Here is a 21,405-nt window from a genome sequence, read left to right on the forward strand (position 1 = left end):
ACTCAAATGAAAGACATAACCCCTACAATACATCACATACAAATAATTTAATCACTAGATCCTCAACACATAGACAACTTAAACAAATACAAACTAATACCACTTTCGGACAAAAGGATTTTGAGTATTATTCAATTAAAATCTATAACCTACTTCCACTACCTATTAAAACAAAATTAGTAACGAGAAAACGCTTAAAAAGGTTATAAAAAAATGGAAAGTGAAGCTAGGTAGAAGTAAAATAGATTGTCTCATTCGCCCATACCAATATTGAATCAACTGCTCCACAAGTGTATAGCTTATGTTAGGTTTTTGATATTTTTATTGTGTGTTTTGTAATATAAATAATATAGATGTACATAAATACCTTGTTTTTAAAACTGTCTGAATATTTGTTAATTATCTTTGTTTTTCAAGTTAGTCCTCTTTGTTTATTCTCAAATATAATTTCAAAAAAGTATATTGTTAAGTGTCCTCGGCACGGGAAACCCCAGTGAGGTCACATTATTTTTATTAGTAATTATAGTTTGTAGGCGAAAAATATGAATAAATAAATAATAAACAAAATACTATAACTATATATACTATTAAGAACTTGACTTTTAAATTGTCGGATTTGTTGCAAACATGGCAACCTCTACTTGAGTATTGTAAAGTTGGAATGTATAATTTAAATGTATTATTTCACTACTGTTTCTTGACACAATAATGCTTATATCATCACTGCTTACGTGTAAAATATTTACTGATTATGATAAAAAATTGAAGTTTAAAAAAAATTTGAAGTCAAGTATTGTATCAGTTTATTGCGATTTCCTCAAAATAAAGAAAGATGGATGTTGCCGGGTTTGCAAATAGTACCCTCAATTATGTTTATATTTCATTTATGGATACCTATATTATTTATATTATAAAACACACAATAGAAATATTAGTTTCCAAATAGAGAATCTTCAAAAATAATATTTGTAATGCTTGATTTAGTACTGAAAAAACGCGACTAGGTTAAAGACGTAAAATTTCATACATATAGAAGATAATTTGCACCTCAATTTTTGGTTAAATTTTAGATTAAATCCGAATTCAGGTCCAAAAAATACGGTAACTGCCCCGCGATATAACATCATTGTCATTCTCTTTCTGCACCAAACGGTGCATAGGGCACTGAACCGGTACACAAATCGCAGCGTATCTCGATCGTTTTTGTTAAATAAAGTAAGACAATCAGTCTTACGCTTACTTACGTCAGCCCAGGGACTATGAAATATTCTAGTGTTAAAACGTCTTTCTAAATAAATATTTCAAGTCAACCATGTCGGGAATCGAACCCGAGGCCTCTCGCATGGTACGCAAACGTACTGACCATTACACCAGAGGCAAATCAACAGTGTTTTGAGTAGGTCCAAATGTTTTTGACAGGCTGGATTTCCTTCCTAGGGAGTATAGGTACCGTCAAACATGATAATTTTGCCCACTGCCGAAATCCTCATGTATTACAGTAGGAAAAATTACGCGTATCATTAGAATTACATTGAGTAAGTACATTTAGATAGTTCCATGGCAAAACTAAATATTTAATGTATCGCCAGTTTCAGTAAATGAAGTAAATAAATTTTTGAAATTTGAAGTTAAACTTGAAGGTCTGTTTTTGTATATTTATAAATAGTGTCAAAACTTTTGTTTTTGCGGAGTTTGTGTTGAAACGAGGCAAGTAAGTTTTACATATTTCATTGCATAAATAATAACAACGCCATAGAAAGTATTATGAACAAAGTAGTATGAATAAACACAATAGATATTTAAGTGGGCAAAATTGTCTAAGATTTCTTAGCTAGTGTTTTCATCAAAAATGTTTATACCACACAGCAATTGGATTACAATCCATCCGATTTTTCTTTGCCATCAGGATCAAAAGATACCTACACTAAGGTGTAAGCAAAGGAGAACATTGAAAAACTTGTCATAGCGATACGGGCACAACAGAATCTGATGCCTACTTGGTTGATGAATCAACAGATTTTGAGACATTCATCATAAGTCTGGACTTGTTGACAATTTTGCCCACTTGGTTATTAACTGTTATTTTAGGTTTTATCATCTTTATCATACGGTTTATTACTACTTTTTGGGCGAAAAATGCTGTTTATGTTTAAATAATAGGATCATTGATGTTGTTTTGCCTTCGAAAAGTGCATAAATAATTCTACACCCCACCTCAGAATAATTACTATCACCATTCAACAAAATGGATAGGAGTAGTCCCATACAAAAATTCTATGATGTTGTAAAAGTTTGGTAAAACTGGGCAAAATTGTCACGTTTGGTGGTAAACGTTGTTTTACGCCGGGGTTCTGTTCTGAGAGACACCGGCGTAAAGAAAATCGGCGTAAAATGAACACCAATATAATGCAAGATATACGGTTAGATTCCGTGTCGAAATTCTAAGAACAATCTAACATGTTTATTTAACACATATCCCTTATATATTCAAAATAAATTTTAAATGTATTTAATATATACAGTTTAAATTCGTTTACAAAATAACTAATAAACTCCTGATATAAATAATGTTTTTTTTTATAATAAATACTAACTCACTAATTTGATGGCACTTAATTGAATTCTCACACTTTTTTTTAAAAGCATCCAATTTCTTTCAACAGAGAGGGAAAATGTTTTTGAGAAGGGAATATGGAAGTCTAGGCATCCACAGGGCTTATGACCTGTCATGGCTGGTTTAAGCAGCCACTTTACACACTGTGTAACATTCACCATTCTGCCCATGTTTAAGCATCCACATTTCCTCAACTCTTACATCTGCTGACTTTTGTGAAGTAAAACTTCCATATTCCCTTCTCAAAAACATTTTCCCTCTCTGTTGAAATAAATTTTAATAAGAACAACTCCCTGGGAGGAAATCCAGCCAGTCTGCAAGCATTTGGACATAATCAAACATTGTTGCATCCAATTTCATTTGCCTTGATTGTTGCTTACTTTTTTGCAGAATCATAGCATAAACTACAAATATTTTAATATTCTTTTAATTTTATAAATTAAAAATAAAATCATACCTTTTTATTTTTCTTAAAAACAAAACGAAAACTAACTCGGAAACAATTGCACACTCATAGTAGGCTGCTTGCGTACACGGTAATAGAATAAAACAACGTGTAAAAGTGTGTATTCTATTAGAATCGCGGCGCCTACTGTCGTCTGGGCCCCGATTACAGTGGGAAGTTAACAGAGTTATTTTCGATTGTCTTGAAGAAAAACCGACATTTGTGTACGAAAATGAGTATATTTGCATGAACATTTAAAGTATCTTCGTCGGTAACCTATAATTGAACACGATAAGAAGACAAAATTGTATGCATATTCCGCTTTTCATTCATAAAACTTAATTTTAAATTGTACATAAAATTGAAGATAATATAATATTTATTAAAATCCCATTGTAATCGGGGCCCTGGTGTGGGCAGAACCGGGGAATCCCACGCCGGCACCAACTGACGTAATTGAACGTAGTTATGCAGAAAGCAGCCAGTCCACAATTTTGGAAAAATGAGATATTGGTGTTATCGGGTGCAGTAAGGTCGATTCTATGTTTTGCTAAAGACAGCCAGACCGCGTTCATACAAAAAAACTGTATTAATCACCTTCGGAAAAAGGTGTCGATCACAAAAACGGCAATTAATAATTTGCAGAAAACACCCACAAAACTAGAAAAATCTTATGGTGCTTTAAAAATCTTTAAACTGGTCCAATACATAATAAGATTTTTGTTTATAATATATAAAAAAAACTTACGTATTCATTGTTTATCGTTTGTTAAAGTAAAAACGTTCCAACTATTGTGTAGATTTAATATTTCACTATTTTCACAAAATGGCTATTATCTCAGTTTCACTGTTTTATGGCTGCTTTCTGTATAACTACGTTCAATTGAATTAGAAAAAATGAGATATTTGTGTTGTCGGGTGCAGTGAGGTCAATTCTAAATTCTGCTAAGAACAGCCAGGCCGCTTTCATACAAAAACTGTAATCGTCTTTTGAACATGGTGCAGATCACAAAAACGACATTTTTCAATTTGAAGAAAACATCCGCAGCACTAGAAAAATCTTACGGTACTTAAAAAATATTAAAACTATTAAATACGTATTTAGATTCTTGTGTATTATATTTAAAAAAATCTATATACACATTGTTTATCATTTGTCAAAGTCAAAAACATTCCAACTGTTAAAGACTTGATTATTCACTATATTCACAAATGTGCTATTATCTCAGTTTCACTTTTCTATGGCTGGCTGCTTTCTGCATAACTACGTTCAATTGTAAATCGGCGTAAATCGAACCGGCGCAAAACGACGTTTACCTGTATTTAGATCTTAATTTCTAAATAAAAAATGGCTGGTTTAAGTGGCCACTTTACACACTGTGTAACATTCACCATTTTGCCTATGTTTGAACATCCATATTTCTTCAATTCTTCCATCTGTTGTTTTTAGTGAAGTTAAAGAGCTGAAACCTTTATTGTTGTGAAGAGATTCATCTGACTGAATTATTTCACATACTAGGCAACGCCTGAAAACAATTTTTCAATTTTTAAACTTCTTCTTGGACCAGATGGTTTCATTACAATATTTGAGTTTGTCCAAATGTTCATAGACAAAATACTGGATTTCACATTGTAATGAAACCAAAAATTGTTTTCAGGCGTCAGGTTCAAAATCAACAGATGGAAGAATTGAAGAAATATGGATGTTCAAACATAGGCAAAATGGTGAATGTTACACAGTGTGTAAAGTGGCCACTTAAACCAGCCAATGACAGGTCATAAGCCCTGTAAATGCCTTGACTTCCATATTCCCTTATTTAAGGTATTCTCCATCCCTGTTGTAATTTGTTAATCTTAATGACCCCCGAGGGGGTGAAATCCAGTATTTTGTCTATGAACATTTGGACAAACTTTAATATTGTAATGAGGAAGTTCAGTGTTTTTTTTTAAATTTTTTATTTGTTAATAGACTGTTAAACTAAGTAAAAAATTTTTTTTTTTTTTTTTTATATATCGTATTATCGGCGCTACGATTTTTCAAAGTTTTGTATTTCTGAAATAACTCCGCGTGTAACGTCAGAGGTTCATTTCCGCTTATTCTCATTCAGCTCTTTCTATTGGTCCAGAAGCGACAAGCAGACCAGAAATCTTCCATAGCTCTCAGATCATAGGTTGATTCACATGAACCAGTGACGTCATTTAAAGTAGTGCGTTTTTATCAAAGTATTTTTTATTATTTTTTCTGTGCATTTTCAAGAAATTTTGTGGTACAATTTAATGCTCTAATTTTTACCCCGCGTAAGAAAACATTTTTTGTATACAATTTCCCGTAGGGCTGAAGTTCCTCATTATTAATAAAGTAAATTATTTTTTATTTTGTGTCCACCAGCTCCAAAAGGTTAGGTTCCATTAGGCCAAACAATGGCAGTTATTCTGATGCGGACTGCGGCCCTGTGTCTGTGTGGCCAAAGACATTTAGATAATTATTCTTTATGTATTGCATATTTTTGAGCTTCGTATTACAGAATTGGATATGATTAGCAAGAGAAAAGGATCAATGTTTGACTTGTTCCATTTTAAATTATGAAACGCATGTTTTGTTCAAAATGCAAACACAGCAAATAAAAAGTACAGGAAAATGTGGTTATTGGACTCAAGAAAATAAAATGGTTTTAAAAATATTACTCTCTGATATTTTGCCTTTGTTTTTACAGGTCAAAATCAGTTCTAAACTAAAGTTTGGTTAATCGGAACATAATTGCATTTATTTACAAAATCCTTTTATATTTTTCAATATTAGCGGTTCCCAATGGAGTCCTGGTCCCGACCCTGATGTATAGGAGCAAAGTATGGACTTGGAAAAACAGGAATGAAAGTAGGCTGAATGCTGTCGAAATGCGATCTCTCAGGCGAATGTGTGGTGAAACTATGTACGATAGATGCGCAAATGTCGAGATCTGTACATTATGTAAAGCTAGGGTTTCCTAGGACAGCGGTGCCCGTATCTTAACGGCCGTAGTGAACGGTGATGCGGTATACAGCAGTTGTAACGGGGACTAGAGAGTGGTTTCCTAGGAAATCGGTGTTATCAACACCATTTAACACCGTTTTCCTAGAAAATCATTTTCTAGTCACTGTTACGACGGCTGTCCACCGCATCACCGTTCACTACGGCCGTTAAGATACGGGCACCGCTGTCCTAGGAAACCCTAGCTTAAGACTGAGATAAGCGTTATCGACAAAATCAAGAAAGGAGCCCTGCGCTGGTTTGGACGTGTAAAGCAAATGGACAGCGAAAGAACGGCTGAGAATATTTACGATGCGAATGTTGATGGATGCGGAAATAGAGGGAGACCGAGAGAGACATGGCATGACCAAATCCAAAAAATACTTGAAGATGCACATGTCAAAAGTCGGAATAATCGGCGCGCGTGCATGAGAAGATGTATGAATGTAAAGGAAGCGAGATCTGTTTGCAAAGATAGATTGATGTGGCGTTCTATCCTCTCTGCCTCCCTTTACTGGGAAATAGCGTAATGGTTTGTTGTTGTTGTATCAATCATTTTTCTCACCTAATGGTGCATAGGGCGCTTCATTAGTACATCAACTAGCGACTAACCAAAAAAAGATTTTCAGCCGAAACCGAATCCGAATTTCAGCTTCTATTCCGATACTTATTATTTTTTATTTTTAAAATTTATTTATTTGATTTTCCAATGACAGGTCATAAGCCCTGTAAATGCCTTGACTTCCATATTCTCTTCTCGAAAATATTTTTTATTTTTATTTATTCATATTTTTCTCTTATAATTAATAATAAAAATAATGTGACCTCACTGGGGTTACCCGTGCCGAGGACACTTACTGTTGCATCAATTTTAGATCTAAATAACTCCCTAGGAAGGAAATTTAGTCTGTCTGCAAACATTTTGACATACTCAAAACATTGTTCTATTAATTTTGGCTTGTTATAACTAAGTTGGAGTATACTCGTATAGGTATTCATTTGTTTACATCACAAATCCCAATATTTGAATAATAAATTATTTTGATTTATTGAGAGCTGGTTCTTATTCAGAAATTACTCCAGCAAACCCTTATGAAGTGATCCATTCTCGATGTTTATAATTTATATTAATAGGAGGATAAAGGAATATTTTAGGTCGATGTCCTACGCTTCAGGTAGGTACCATTCCAGGAATAATTACATATTGCATCTTAAACAACCTTTAATATAAATATTTTACATCCACCCTGCCAGAAATCAAAGATTTGTAATTTTCATCTGCCGGGACACATGTTTTTTTCTCTAATTTCACTATCCGGTAATTTTGTGTCCAGGCGGATGAAGAATACAGTTCTGTGTGTGGAATTAAACCACTTGGACGAGAGGTTTTGACTTTAATCACCCGTCACTTTTTACTCTCAGGTTAAAATTGTTATGTGCTAATAACTTATTTTTTTAATTTTTGCAAAATAAATTTGTTATTATGTTATGTGCCGATGAAGTAGCGCACAGATAATGATTATTCGAAGTCCAACAGATCATTCGACAAGACACAAAGATGTTCCATATTAATTTTATTATTTAAAAGACATTACAAAAAGCCATTATACTGTTACTTTTTAAAACTTAATTAAAACTAAGTATCACATCGGATCGACGTAGTAACCATAAGAGATTACATTTATAATTCTTTCTTAAAGGACTGCGTATGGATTTATATAGTGCAAGTTTTAGTCCTATGGAGGGGTAGGTTTGATACAAAAAATAGGTACATATATTCTCCCCATGCAATATCTTGAGATTCACGCAAAATTATATTTCTCACGCACTGGAAGCATATGGTTTTCAGGTGCATACTATAAACGACCCTTTTAATTAAAAATACATGATTTCTGTATTGCGTAAGATGTTAATATTGGTCCCAGGGGGATTTACTAGATGGTTAAGTGTCAAATGCATCAGAACTCTGGGTATATTGTATATTACATCCTGTGGAGAACGTAATTTCAATTACGTACTATGTGAGTACATAACAATTCTGTCTTTTCCAGGTTGTGGCGCGAGGAAGGCGCAGCGGTGGGGGGTATGGCCAACGATGCACTCCCGTCTCCCTGGACTCGTACAGTCTGGACAATGTGTCTGTGACCGGCTCCACTCGACGCAAAGCTCGCCGCCCTTCCAAACGCTCCTACGGGAACCCGGCGTACGACGAATCGGTGAGAATTCAATCTGCAATTTTGAAAGCATTAATGCAAAGATGAGACAATCATTATCACTCAGCAAAATCAAGAAAGGGGGGCAGTGAAAAGACGGAGTAAATGATTTACCATTTAAATGTTGATGGATGCAGAAAATAAAGATAAACCGAGAAAGACTGTTTACAAGAATGTATAATTTGAGGTGAAATTCGCATTCTTTTGTAAAAACTAAATATGATAGCAGGGGCGAATCGTCAAAATCATTGTCCGCACCTAATAGTGCATAGAGCACTGCATTGGTACACCAATCGCGGTGTATCTTGATCATTTTTGTTACATGAAGGTAAGATGATCAGTCATACGCTTGTTGTGTGCCAACCTCGTTCCAAACCCTTTTTGCCTTTTGTTCTATTGAAAACTATCGCAATTCCTGATTATATTCAATGTTATTTTTGTAAGCAGGACATTTAGTGACTTCACTAATATGTTACAGTTAAAACACTATATTGCTTACTTGAAAAGGTAACACATTTTGTATGCGTTTGCAGGATAAACGCGGTAAAGTTACTGGGCCGGGTGGATTTGCGTGGCATGTGTGAAAACGGCCGTTCGTCTTCTTTTAGAATATGCCTCCGTGATCTGGTCTCCCTTCTATGCAGGCCGGATAAATCATATCAAATTGGTGCAACATCGCTTGCTAAGAAAAGTAGCATGGATGATTGGCCTCGAGAGGGGAGACTAAACTTACGGAGAAATGGAGTACCTGTATTTATTATAAGAAATCGTATTTACCAATGTTAGAATGGACTGCATAAGTCCGTCAATAAATAAATACGATTGCCATCTTTTGTATCTTGACCAAACACATTTTTACCAATGTGTATTGCATTCCTATTTCTTTTACACAAGAGTTATTTATTACATCTTTTTCGGTGGTCATCTACTTTTACACCCGAACAATTTGTTGTCTTAATGCGTTTACGTAATATTGTTCAAATTTATATTTTATATCTAAAAAAGCAGGTGTCTCTTGGTTAAAGGATCATATCTTTAAGATCTAAGAAGGTTGCATTCGAATGATACAATACAGTTAGATACTGTTTAGATATATCTTGCAATTTATCGAAATGTTACCTTTATCAGCTGAAGTTATTAATATCTCTTCCATTTAATGTAAAGATACACTGTATAACCCAATACATTGGTTTCAGGAGGACACATTGAAATTAGATTCCTTACTTAGTACGTCGTGACTATGACAATTTATCAATGTAAACATGAATATTATTAATTAAAAGTACAGTAAACCAAGCGAGTGTAGTTGAAGACATCTTGTTATCATCAAAAGTTAATCAAATAAACAAATACATTCGACGCTGCTTTTATGGACTACCGGAGGGCGATTCAGTTACTTGTTACGGAGTGTAGTCCAGGGATTATGAAATATTCTAGTGTATATACACCTTTTTAAATCAATATTTCATGTCAACCATTTTGGGAATCGAACCCGAGCCCTCTTGTATGGTAGGCTAACGCGCGGACCGCTACACCACTAGGCTGACAAAGTGTTTACTAAATGTTATTAAATCTAAAGTACATTCACTGAGACCTGATGCAAAATCAAAAGTCTGAATAATCGGCATTCGTACATGAACAGATGTATGAATGTAGGTGAAGCGAGACCTGCATGCAATGAGAAAGTGGTGTGGGGTTCTTTCCTCGATTTTGTTTTTGTTATAGTTATTAGAAGATTAGAAAATATTTTGGCAACAGATTCTTTTAAAATGTGTCATGTAATCTAAATCAGTAAATACTGTATGTACACCGCAAGACAAAAAAAATTACGAGTTTACCTGCTACCGCGCCCCTTGACTTTACTGAACCCTTTTTCTAAGAAATCCTTTATCGATACCTCTTTCTTTTGTTTAATAAATTAAGGACACTATGTGTCACCTTTCTACAATATTTACATTTTAAAATGTCTCAACAGTCTTGTCTTACCCGCGTTTGAGTGAACATAACACAACAATCATGGAAAGTGCAAAGCAAATGTCGATTGCGATAAAATCCAAAATAATCACATTGTCGCAAGAAAACATATCTAATTGTGAAATATCTCGTCGAGTTGGGTATTCAGAAGGTGCAGTGAGGTTTTTATTTAAAAAAATCCAAGAAACTGGATCCATAGAACGGAAAAAAGGAAGCGGACGGGGGCGCGTGACATCTGCCCGAGATGATCGCTTAATAAAAAAAATTGTTATGCGCGATCGATTTTTAACGGCACCTGAAATACACGCAGAGGTGCAGTCTACCAGCACATCAACATTTTCAGTAAAAACAGTGTCCAGGCGGCTGTTGGAGCATGGTTTCCAAGCACGGAGTCCCGCAAAGAAACCATTACTCACGGACAAAATGAAGAAGGCTAGACTGGATTGGGCGAAAGAGCACCAGAATTGGACCTTGGAGGATTGGCAAAATGTTGTTTTCTCTGATGAATCAAAATTCAACCTTTTTGGTCCAGACGGCAGAAAGATAGTTCGACGAAAACGTGGGGAAAGATATCATCCGTCGTGCGTCACTCGAACCGTTAAACATTCACCCTACGTGATGATTTGGGGGTGCATGACAGCATACGGTTTAGGACCTCTAAATTTTGTACAGGGTACGATGAATGCCATTCAGTACAAAAAAGTGTTAAAAAAACATATTATTCCAACAATCGAGGACATTACGCAGTATACCGCGGACCCAATTTTTCAGGACGATTCTGCGCCGTGCCATAGAGCCCGCACTGTGAGTACAAATATATATATTTTTAAATGCATTTTGTGACCACATGATAAATAATTTATTGTTTTTTTATAGATCAATGAATTCAAGGAGAAAATTGGCTTAAAATCGTTGACGTGGCCCGGGAATAGCCCTGATTTGAACCCGATAGAAAATTTATGGGCGATTATGAAAAGAAAAGTCGGGAAAAAAAAATCAAAAAACATTGAGGAATTAAAAAAAAACTTAATTCAAGTTTGGGAAGAAGAAATAACATCAGAAATTTTAGATTCGCTTTACGCTTCTCTAAATAATAGAATTTTACATGTTATAAAAAATAAAGGTGAATTCACTAAGTACTAAATATTTTTAAATGTTATAAATATGTTTAAATGTAAAATACTTTAATTTAAAATAAAGCGATAAGAACCTACTTCTTAAATATGAATTAAAAAATAACATGTCTTTTATTATTCCATCACAAACACTCGACCATAAATGAACCGTTATGGGTCTCTAAGGTTCGGGTAATCTGATACCTGATATTTAATGGCAATTTCTAAGTACAATTCATGAGTAAGATTTTTTATTTTAACCTTGAAATAACGAGTAGTCATCACATATGTCAAACAATATAAAAAAAACTAATTAAATATCAAGAATGATTCATTATATGTCAATTTTAGTTTTTTTTGAGAACTCGTAAATTTATTTGTCTTGCGGTGTATGTCCTAAAATACTTTTTAAAAAATTAAAATTACACACAGTCCTTTTTTTTAAGGAATGACCCGCTAAGCCTCTATTTAGAGGCTTGTCAGCAGGTGGGATAGAGGGGATATGGAATGAGGTAATGAAAAATACACCACAATACCCAGATCGGTTGAGAAAAAAACATTTCTTGGATTTTTTTCTTGCAACTGACGGGAATCGAACCTGCGATATCAGTTTCACAGTTAGCCATCTTACCAACTGCACCACGGCGCCTGTCATATTTCTTTCAGATTTTTAATAACACCTCATTTATGTGTGCGTAACATGAATCATTCTAGTGTGCCTACTAACACCATCAAAAGTTGCTTGTTTCACCAATAGGTAGGTACAAACATAATAACATATTTAAATCCATTGCAACAGAGAGGGAAAGCATTATTGAGAAGGGAATATCGAAGTCTAGGCATTTACAGGGCTTACGACCTGTCTACTTTGTAAAGTGGCCACTTAAATCAGCCAATGTCAGGTCATAAGTCTTGTAAATGCCTAGATATTCCAATGTAATTGCCTACATAAGCCCTGTATATAACTAACTAACTAACTAACCATCACGCCATTTCCCCAGAGGGGTAGGCAGAGAGGATAGAACGCCACACCACTCTGTCCTGGCACACTTCCTTTGCTTCCTTCACATTCATACATCTTCTCATGCACGCACGTCGATTATTCCGACTTTTCACATGACCACTTTCAAGAATTTGTTGTACTTGATCATGCCATGTTTTTCTCGGCCTTCCTCGACTTCTACAACCAGACACATTCGCATCATAAATCTTTTTAGCCGTTCTTTCATCGTTCATTCGCTCCACATGACCGAACCATCGCAAAAGACCTTTCTTAATTTTGTCGATAATGCTTAACTCAGCCTTGCATTCTGCTCTAATTTCGACATTAGGGCACCTATCATACATTGTTTTTCCGCACATTCGCCTGAGGGATCGCATTTCAACAGCATTCAGTCTACTTTCGTCCCTTTTTTTCCAACTCCATGCTTCGCTTCCATACATTAGGGTTGGTACCAGAACTCCATTATGAACTGCTAATTTAGCCCTGTATATTCCCTTTTCAATTATGTTTTTCCTCTCTGTTACAATTGATTTACTTATGAATAACTCTCTAGGGAGGATTCGGCCAGTCTGCAAGCATTTGGACATACTCAAACATTATTATAATAACATATGCTTATTAAACTTTCAAACGCACTGTAGATGTTTATGAAAATTCAGCACATAAAGGAGAAAATAAGCTTGTAAACTCTAAATGAAATCGTGTTTCTTAGTGTTGGAATCATAACTTATGTAAATTTATTTCAACAATGTTTTCAATGTCCAAATGATTGCAGACTGGCTGGATTTTCTTCTAGGGGAGTTTGCAGATTGCAGACTGGCTGGATTTTCTCCCAAGGGAATTTGTTTACCTAAAAACCACCCACAATCATTTATGTTACGTTGTCTTTGCCATGATTAATTATTTTCTTTATATTGCATATTTTTTTAGTGGGTATTTTCTTCCCTCAGGGTGCGACATCCCATCCAATGCAGTTTGCAGCGCTGGCCAACTTCTCTCTCGACCAAGAGTCCATCGTCAGCGAGTTCAATGAGATCCCGGTCATCACAGTTCGAGCTGATGAGATTCCCTCCGGCTGCGAATCCAAGAACCGCTTCTCCAATGTGATTCCGCTTCCGGAAACCAGAGTTTCCCTGAAACACTTGCCGGGAGATGAAACTTCTGACTATATCAATGCGAATTACGTTCGGGTTAGTATATTCTCGCTGGGTAATTACTGCAACCGCTACTAGGAAAATTAGAATCATCGAGTTAACCGCTCAAAGCGACTATTTGTATTAATACATGCTTATGAATGCTCATGGAGGAGGATACAAAGATGTGTTTTTAGTGGTTAGTTAACCACTAAAGTCACAAGTCTTCAGTTCGAGACTTCAAATTTTGAAGTTACCAATATTCCTTAAAATATAGCTTTATTAGAATGACAGTTGTCAGTAAAAGTGACAACATTACTTTTTAGTAACGTCTAAGGAGTGATTTGTATTGACACATGAAAAATCTTTAGTATCTGACATGTTAATTATTTTTTTTAATACAATGCTTGACATATAAATGACTAAACTACTGAGCTCAGTAAAATAAAAAATTTCCCAACTAGAAACCTCAGAAAAAACTTACTCTTTCATACCGATAACCATAGAACTAACTATGGTTTTCATTCCCCTATGCCCAGAATTCTTAGGTCTGCCAACAAACATACCAGTCTTGACTTCTTTGATAACAGCTTTCCCACCACATACCGCACACCGCATCTGAGGACATAAGTCTCCTTGGCGGTGCTCACATACACGGAAAATTTTCTCGTTGTCAAACGAGAAAAGCTGCCCGAAGGAACTCTCTGAAATCTGGTAGCCTTAGCATCTTTGTGCTGAAAGAAAGTGATCCAGAAGTTCATAATATGTACTTCATTGGATTAAGAAGAGAGGGAAGTGAATTTTTCACTGACTGGGATTAAATTGATTGGACATGATCAATTCGCCGAAATGATTACAAAACTTTTTAAAAGCCTTGAAATTCTTTTTAGAAGCCACCAGATCTGTATATCCGACAGGACCTATAACAGGGCCACGGGTAGTAGCGAGAAGCTCCATTCGGTAATCATAGAGAAGGGGAAAAGGACAACACGTTGTCTTCTTTCAAATGATCACTGAATCAAATTCAATTATAAACACCTCTCTCCCGCTTCCACTCCCACAAAGTCTACTATATACCATTGAGTCTTTCTACTTTTTTTATAATAATTTTCTATGCATAAATATGTCCTTAATTTCGAATATACATGAGAAAAAAATTAAATAATATGTGAAATAAAAAGAAAAACAGAAAATAATAATACAGTCATACTGATTAAAATAGAATGCTGTTTTACTCTGAATTTATTTAGTGATATATTAATTTTAATTGTTTTTAGTTCATTGGAGAGATTTTTGTAATTTTTTATTCCTTTGAAAACAAAATTGTTTTGACCATGACCTGTGTGGAGGAATTTCGATATTATTATGGTATCTGGTGATTTATTCATCTCAAATTAGTTTATTTTTTCTTCTTTGTAATTTTGTATAATATAATTAATTTAATAAATAGTGTCTACTGTATGAACTTTCAATAATTTATACTGATTTTCCATTGGTCTTTCATATTTCTTTTAACCATGGTCCATTATTTTTCTTAAATTAGTGTAAACTAAAATACTTCATTTAATTATTTTTATTTTAAAATGTTTTAGATCAGGGCCAGACTGCTACAGAGGATTATTCCTTTTTTTAAAAAAAAAAGCTCTTTTTATGAAAACCAGTATTTATTTTCATTTTAAATTGGAGTCAATCCTTAATGTCTCGGACTTGCTTCCCTTTCTCAAACCCCTACCCCTTGGCTTACCTAGCCGCTTCCTTGATCCGCGTTTGGTGCGTATCGCTTCGTTGGTCAAATAAGTGTAATTTGTTTTCCATTAAATAATGCGATTTTCCAAATACTTCATTAAAATATTTTAAAAGTAAATTATAAAAATATTCACGTTTGTGGTATGGCTCTGAAAAATTATGTTTATTTTATTCACTAAAGGAGCAAAACCCTGGTGTTTAGAGAGGGAAACTATAAAAAACAAAAAATGTAAATTCCATAAAAATTAATAGTAATAATATATGAAATAACCGTTTTGAGCTACATAGAGATAAGAGTTATCCTGATTTTGGTTTTTTTAATGATTTTTTATTAACATCTTTGTGTTTAGGGTCCGAAGAGTATAAAGAATTATTACATCGCCTGTCAGGCTCCGATGGGCTCTACTGTCAACGATTTCTGGAGAATGATTTGGGAACAAAATTCCAGAGTTATCTTGATGCTGACAGAGTTTATGGAAAATGGTGTGGTAAGTGAAATTATATTTTAATTTTCTTTTTTTCATTTGCATCAACCACTCACTCTTGTGAATTTATCACTCCAGGGCAGTGTCATAAGAATTATACAGTGTAGATCTTTCCTTATCTTTCCTGTAAAGTTTTCCACACTGATGTACCATATTAATCTGCCGATGGAAATGCCTGTTAGAAGTGCCACTTGACTCAGGGAATTTTCTGTGGCACATTATTCTCTCACCGCTTTTAAATATACATACATTACTACACATTGTCTATTCAATTCTGAACTATCCTAAAAGCCAATTTTGTAATGCTTTTTTTACAGAATATGATTCTCTGTGAAATTCCCCTTCGTTCTGTATAATCTAATGCCTATATGCCAAATATGAAACACTTTTTGAGGTATTCAATAATTTCAGTTTATCCTATACGCTAAACACTAAAAATCATTCTTCTAAATCAGTAATTCCCAAAGTGGTCTATATCGACTCCCAGGGGTCAACACTAACCTGCAAGAGGTGTATGATACTACCTCTCATATGAGTTCTTTAAATCATACATGGTCAATATAGTGCAAGCAATTGGTAAAATAAACTAAAGTAGGGAACAAAATACCGAACACTCCTCTAGTGGAACCGAAGGCCTGTTGACTACTGCCAACAGGCCGGCTTCTCCTGAGGAGTTTTAAGTGGTTTCCTCTCCACATGAGCAAATGCTGAGAAGTTTCTGATTGGCCCACATTAGTATTCCTCCTGATCCCAACAGTTTAGATAAATTTAAAGAAATTTAATTGCAGAAAAATCCACTTTTGAAATATTAACCTTGTTTATTATAAGCAAGCAATAAAACAACTCCCATATAAAAAACCTGCAAGAGGTTCTTGTCAGTGAAAAAACAAATTAGGGGCGCATGAAATATAAATGGAGGCCCACGAAAGTAGGATCCCGTTTAGGCAAGCCCCAAAATGGAAATAATTGAATAAATAATAAGAATGACAAATACTTATTTTTTCTTCTTCTAGTGCCTTGCCTAATTGAATAAATAATAAGAACAACAAATACTTCTTTTTTCTTCTTCTGGTGCCTTGCCGGGTCGCCCCGACGTTGGCGATCACTACAGCAAAAGCATATGTATCTGTCCTGCGCTAATTTTACATTTTGCAGCCAGGACGACTGCTTATTGATGTACTCGCTGTAGTGATTCCTGGGAAAAGATGACCAGAGTGGTTTCCCGTTGCCTTCTCTGGTGGATTTTCGGTCGGGGCTACCTTCTCTTAGCTGGTTGATTTAGGTTTTGAGGCGCCAAAAACTCGCCTTTCATCCTCTCGTTATCTGCTATGATCACACTGTTACGAGTGTGATCTCATTGCCCAGGGTTTGCGACGTGGACGCTAACGAGTAGAACTAGTCAGTAGTGTTGCCGGTAGAATGCAACTAGGCGTTCGCAGTATTTTAAAGAATCACATCCTCCAGCAAGATGTGACTCACTGACAGTTTGAACTCCACTCTTTTTTTAATCGGTTAATAATAATGTTTTAATGTAAGCAAAAATATTGTAACGTAGGGACAATTTTATTGGAAAAATAATCATGTATAAGGGTTTGCCTTATATAGGGATATATTTTTATTTCCATTTATGTAAGATAAGTATTGTGAATTTTTATTACAGGAAAAGTGCTTTGAATACATCCCACCATCGGAAGTGTCAGACAGCCGGAGAGTTTTTGGAGACTTTAAAATTACAGTTAAGAAACGAGAAATACGTGATAAATACATCATTTCACAGCTGCAGCTCAAATGTCTCGTAACAAGGACATGGAGAGAGGTCACCCACATGTGGTATTTCTGGCCGGCTAAAGGAGTTCCAGACGAAAGTCATTCCATCATAGCGTTCTTAATAGAAGCTCGGAGCTATCTGAAAGCGTCGCAAAATGCGAAAGAATATGATGAAGACGGTCAGGATTCACTCGTTACCCACAACGGATCTATGGCTCCCAATCACGAACCCGAGGAAAGCAATTCCAACGAGGACAGCGAAGTGAATATTTACAATGTCCAAAGAGGTGAAAAGTCTAAAAATGGCAACGTATTGAATGGAACTCTGACCTACGATAGTCAGAAGCGCGGGGGACCGCTTGTAGTTCACTGCAGTCCGGGAACTGGGAGAACGGGAGCTGTGATCGCTTGCGATATCGGGATTAGAGATTTTGAGATGGTCAGAACCGTCGATGTACCAAAGACTGTGTATAGAATCAGAAGGGATCGAGCTAACAGCGTCCAAACTAAAGATCAATATATATTTATTTATAAGGTACGTATTTAAAATATGTAATTCTGCTTATTATTATTTTATGTCTGGGTAGGAATAGAGCTCAGTGAGGAAGTTCAGTGCTATGGGAAATTGGATATGAAATTTAAAAAAAATTGCCCAGTAGAAATAAGAGCATTTAATTGTGAAATAATTGGGAAATCTCACTGACTTGTACTCGTGACTTCACTTTATGAAAAATTTTAAGAAAATCATAGTGATGATAATTACAATACATTAAAATATATATATATTAAGTTTGATAGTCTATAAATAAACATTTTTTTTAAATCCCTGATTTTCCTTATTTATCAAAGCCACGGTGGTGGCCAACCAGTCAATCGTAGCTATTAGGCCTGAAGAAAAAAATTATAAGGTTAAATTATAAGAAAGACGAAGACTTTTCAGATTTCATTAGCTTCAATGTACTTAGTTGTATTACTTTTTTTAATAAAATAAATGGCAATGTTCATGAAATAATTTATAATATTAAAACTCTAGAATTCAATGATTGCATCTGTCCTTATACCGGATTTTTTTTCAAATTATACTTTTTTTTTTATTAATCATTTCTTATGGGAGCTACGGCCATACGTAAACCCTTAAAAGTGCCCAGTTTTATCTGCCATCTTCGAACGTACAAATGAGGAGCAAACATTAAAGAATTGATTTATCCATATGTGCAAAAAAAAAAAACAAATGTTATGTATTGTTCGCATCTTGATCTATAAGAAAAAACCACACTATTTATTAAAAACGCGTCTTTTCCTTTGTAAAATATGTCCTAAACTTCATACATTTAAACAAATATTGAAAGGTTGAAATTAAGTTTTTATTCATTTATCAAACTGTATATTTATGTAAAAAATCACATTTTGAATTTTTTGCTCTTCAAAAATGTTTACTATTTTCGAAAAACTAAAAGGTACCGACACAGAAAATTTTAATTTCATAAAAAACAAAATCATTTCAGTTTTGAGGTGCGGAAAATGGGACAATGATATGTTGATTTTAGTTAGGCATAGTCAGTCCGACGTGCAGTTGTCTTTTTCGCTCATTATCGGTGAGGCATTCGCGAGGAAGTGATAGAAAAGCAATGTTAAAATACCTATTCATAAAAATTGTCTGGTACTGCAAATCCTCTTAAGACAGTGGATTAAAGTATAAACCTGCCATTTTATCATACTAATTTGTATAACATTACAGTAAATTTCCACCACGTTCCTTCATTTGAATGTTTTAATATTGTTTCAGGTTCTAGGAGAATATGCAACCAAGCTCACAGGGGGAGTCTTGGATTCAATATGACAACCCCATGACAATTATTTACTATAGAAAATGGTATTATATCTCAACCAAATTTTATTTTAAGCTTTTAAGTATGTAATGTAAGTCCTTAAAGGAAAAAATACCTTGATCGATGATTTTTGAGAAGAATCATAATAATTATTATATATAAGTATTATAACTAGATATTTAGTTGCTTTCATTGCAATGTGTAATTTTAAGAGAAATACTCTCAGATTTGTGTATTTAACTCCGTTATAGCATAAATAATATCGACAACATGAGTCAGAAAATGGTACAAGATCTTATTCAAGATTTGACCTAATGAATATTGTCTGTAATACACAAATTGGGTGAAATCTGTGGTCCAATTCAGAATTCTTTTTTATTATTATTATTTGTTATAGGCAGGCGGTCTTTGCTAATGTGTCTATATCTCGTGTACTGCTTATTGTCTGCGTTCCTTTTCCTTCAAAAAAGCATCCAAATGATTTTTTAACTATTTGACCGAAATATAATGGACAACTAGGCTTGGCAATTTATTCCTGTCTAAAACTCCCCAGCTGGAAAATAAGTTTTTCTTGGAATTGAGGTAGAATTGTCCTATTTTTCAACAAATATTTGAACCAAGATCTGCGCGTGCATCCCGTGCACGCCTGTGAACTGTTAACTGACAACGTGTATTTGCAGTCTTATTTGTTTCACTTTCAATTTGCCTTCCATTTCCGAACATGCTGATTTTCGATAAGGTTCACGATCCACGTTATCTTAGAAACCTGGTGTTGATTGTTGATCCCATGATAATATACTGTTAGTTGGCAGTAGTCACGTCGTGCATTGTCCATAAGATAGCTTATTTAGTCAACTGTGAAACTGCCCATTATCTGTCATGGCGCCAAACTCATCTATGTACTGCGTATGCGTATATGTACAAGCAATTTTCAATCCCAGAAAGTGCCTGCTTCAAATATGAAACAGCAAATAAAATGGCCCAAAATTTGGCTCTATTTTCCAAGAAACTGCACAGGATCTTGAGCAAGATCTTGCACCATGTTCTGACCCATGTTAATATAAGCTTAAGTGACTGAACTGAATCCTTACTATACTTTCATAATTCTTTCTTTGTGAACTTATTTTAAACCATCAATTTGGAAATATATTAAAAAAATGAATAATTTTAGTAATTTACAGTTCTGATATTTTTATGCTTTATCATCAATCCTTTCTTGCACTTTGAATCCTACCTCTCGTCCTTAATTTTTTTTAGTGTATTTCTTATTAATTTATTTAATTCTATACTCCTAAAACCATTATTTGTCTCCTAGGGTAGATTGCACTGTACAGGTGTTGATTAAAATGCTCCATCCCTGACCTATTTTGAATTGGATGAGAAAAAAATATTGTACCATATTTTTTGACGCAGGCCTCCCTTTGTCATTTCTCTCATCTACCACAGCACATGACCTCATTGTCATCCAAAGATTTATTCCCCCGTAAAAGTTCCTCGAGTTTTGGGAATAGCCGGTAGCAGAGTTGTCAACCTCCATTATGAGAAAATCGGTAGATACAAAAAAATAAATCGGTGGGTTTCGGTAGATTCAAATTCAAATTATTTATTAACAAAGTAACATAACAAATAAAAAAGGATTTAAGACGTTAAATTGGAACTTTGTATCAAACCAAGAATCCTTGAGCAATGGTTCGACATTATTAAGGTATAATACTCTCTAATAGCAAGAGTATTTGCCTCTTAAACATAGTTTCACTAATGTGAAAGGTGTCGATCTCCAAAGTGATCATGTTCAGCTGCTTGACTGCTCTTCCAATCGGCATGACCAGAGGCAGGTTAGTTCTGGAAACCGGGAGGTAAAACAGTCTGTGCTGACGCTGTCGGAGATAGCCATCAGGAACATAAAAATTGATACTCTCTAAAATGACCGAGTTATCGATGAAACCCCTTAACAGTCTGAAAAAATGGGTCAGTGTAGACCCATCCCTTAAGTTGCAAACTATTGGTCCCAAGCATACCCAAGAGGAACCCAGTGGGATAGAGCCACGGATAACTACCATACTCCCTCATGTAG

General features: G+C 34.8%; 1 protein-coding gene across 1 annotated transcript in view; it reads left to right on the plus strand.

Annotated features, from left to right (window-relative positions):
- Nucleotides 1-20,509, plus strand: part of LOC148282432 (uncharacterized) — a 162,802-nt gene extending 142,293 nt beyond the window's left edge. The window contains exons 8-12 of the mRNA XM_088225087.1: nt 8,118-8,282; nt 13,322-13,561; nt 15,601-15,738; nt 17,396-18,037; nt 19,289-20,509. Of these exons, the coding sequence (XP_088081213.1) occupies nt 8,118-8,282; nt 13,322-13,561; nt 15,601-15,738; nt 17,396-18,037; nt 19,289-19,342 (1,239 nt within the window). The 3' untranslated portion in view covers nt 19,343-20,509. The remainder of the gene's footprint in view (nt 1-8,117; nt 8,283-13,321; nt 13,562-15,600; nt 15,739-17,395; nt 18,038-19,288) is intronic.
- Nucleotides 20,510-21,405: the final 896 nt, after the last annotated feature.

The sequence above is a fragment of the Micrasema longulum genome, unplaced genomic scaffold, assembly GCF_059751315.1.
Source record: "Micrasema longulum isolate JH-2025_06_02 unplaced genomic scaffold, ASM5975131v1 h1tg000330l, whole genome shotgun sequence".
Taxonomy (NCBI): Eukaryota; Metazoa; Arthropoda; class Insecta; order Trichoptera; family Brachycentridae; genus Micrasema; species Micrasema longulum.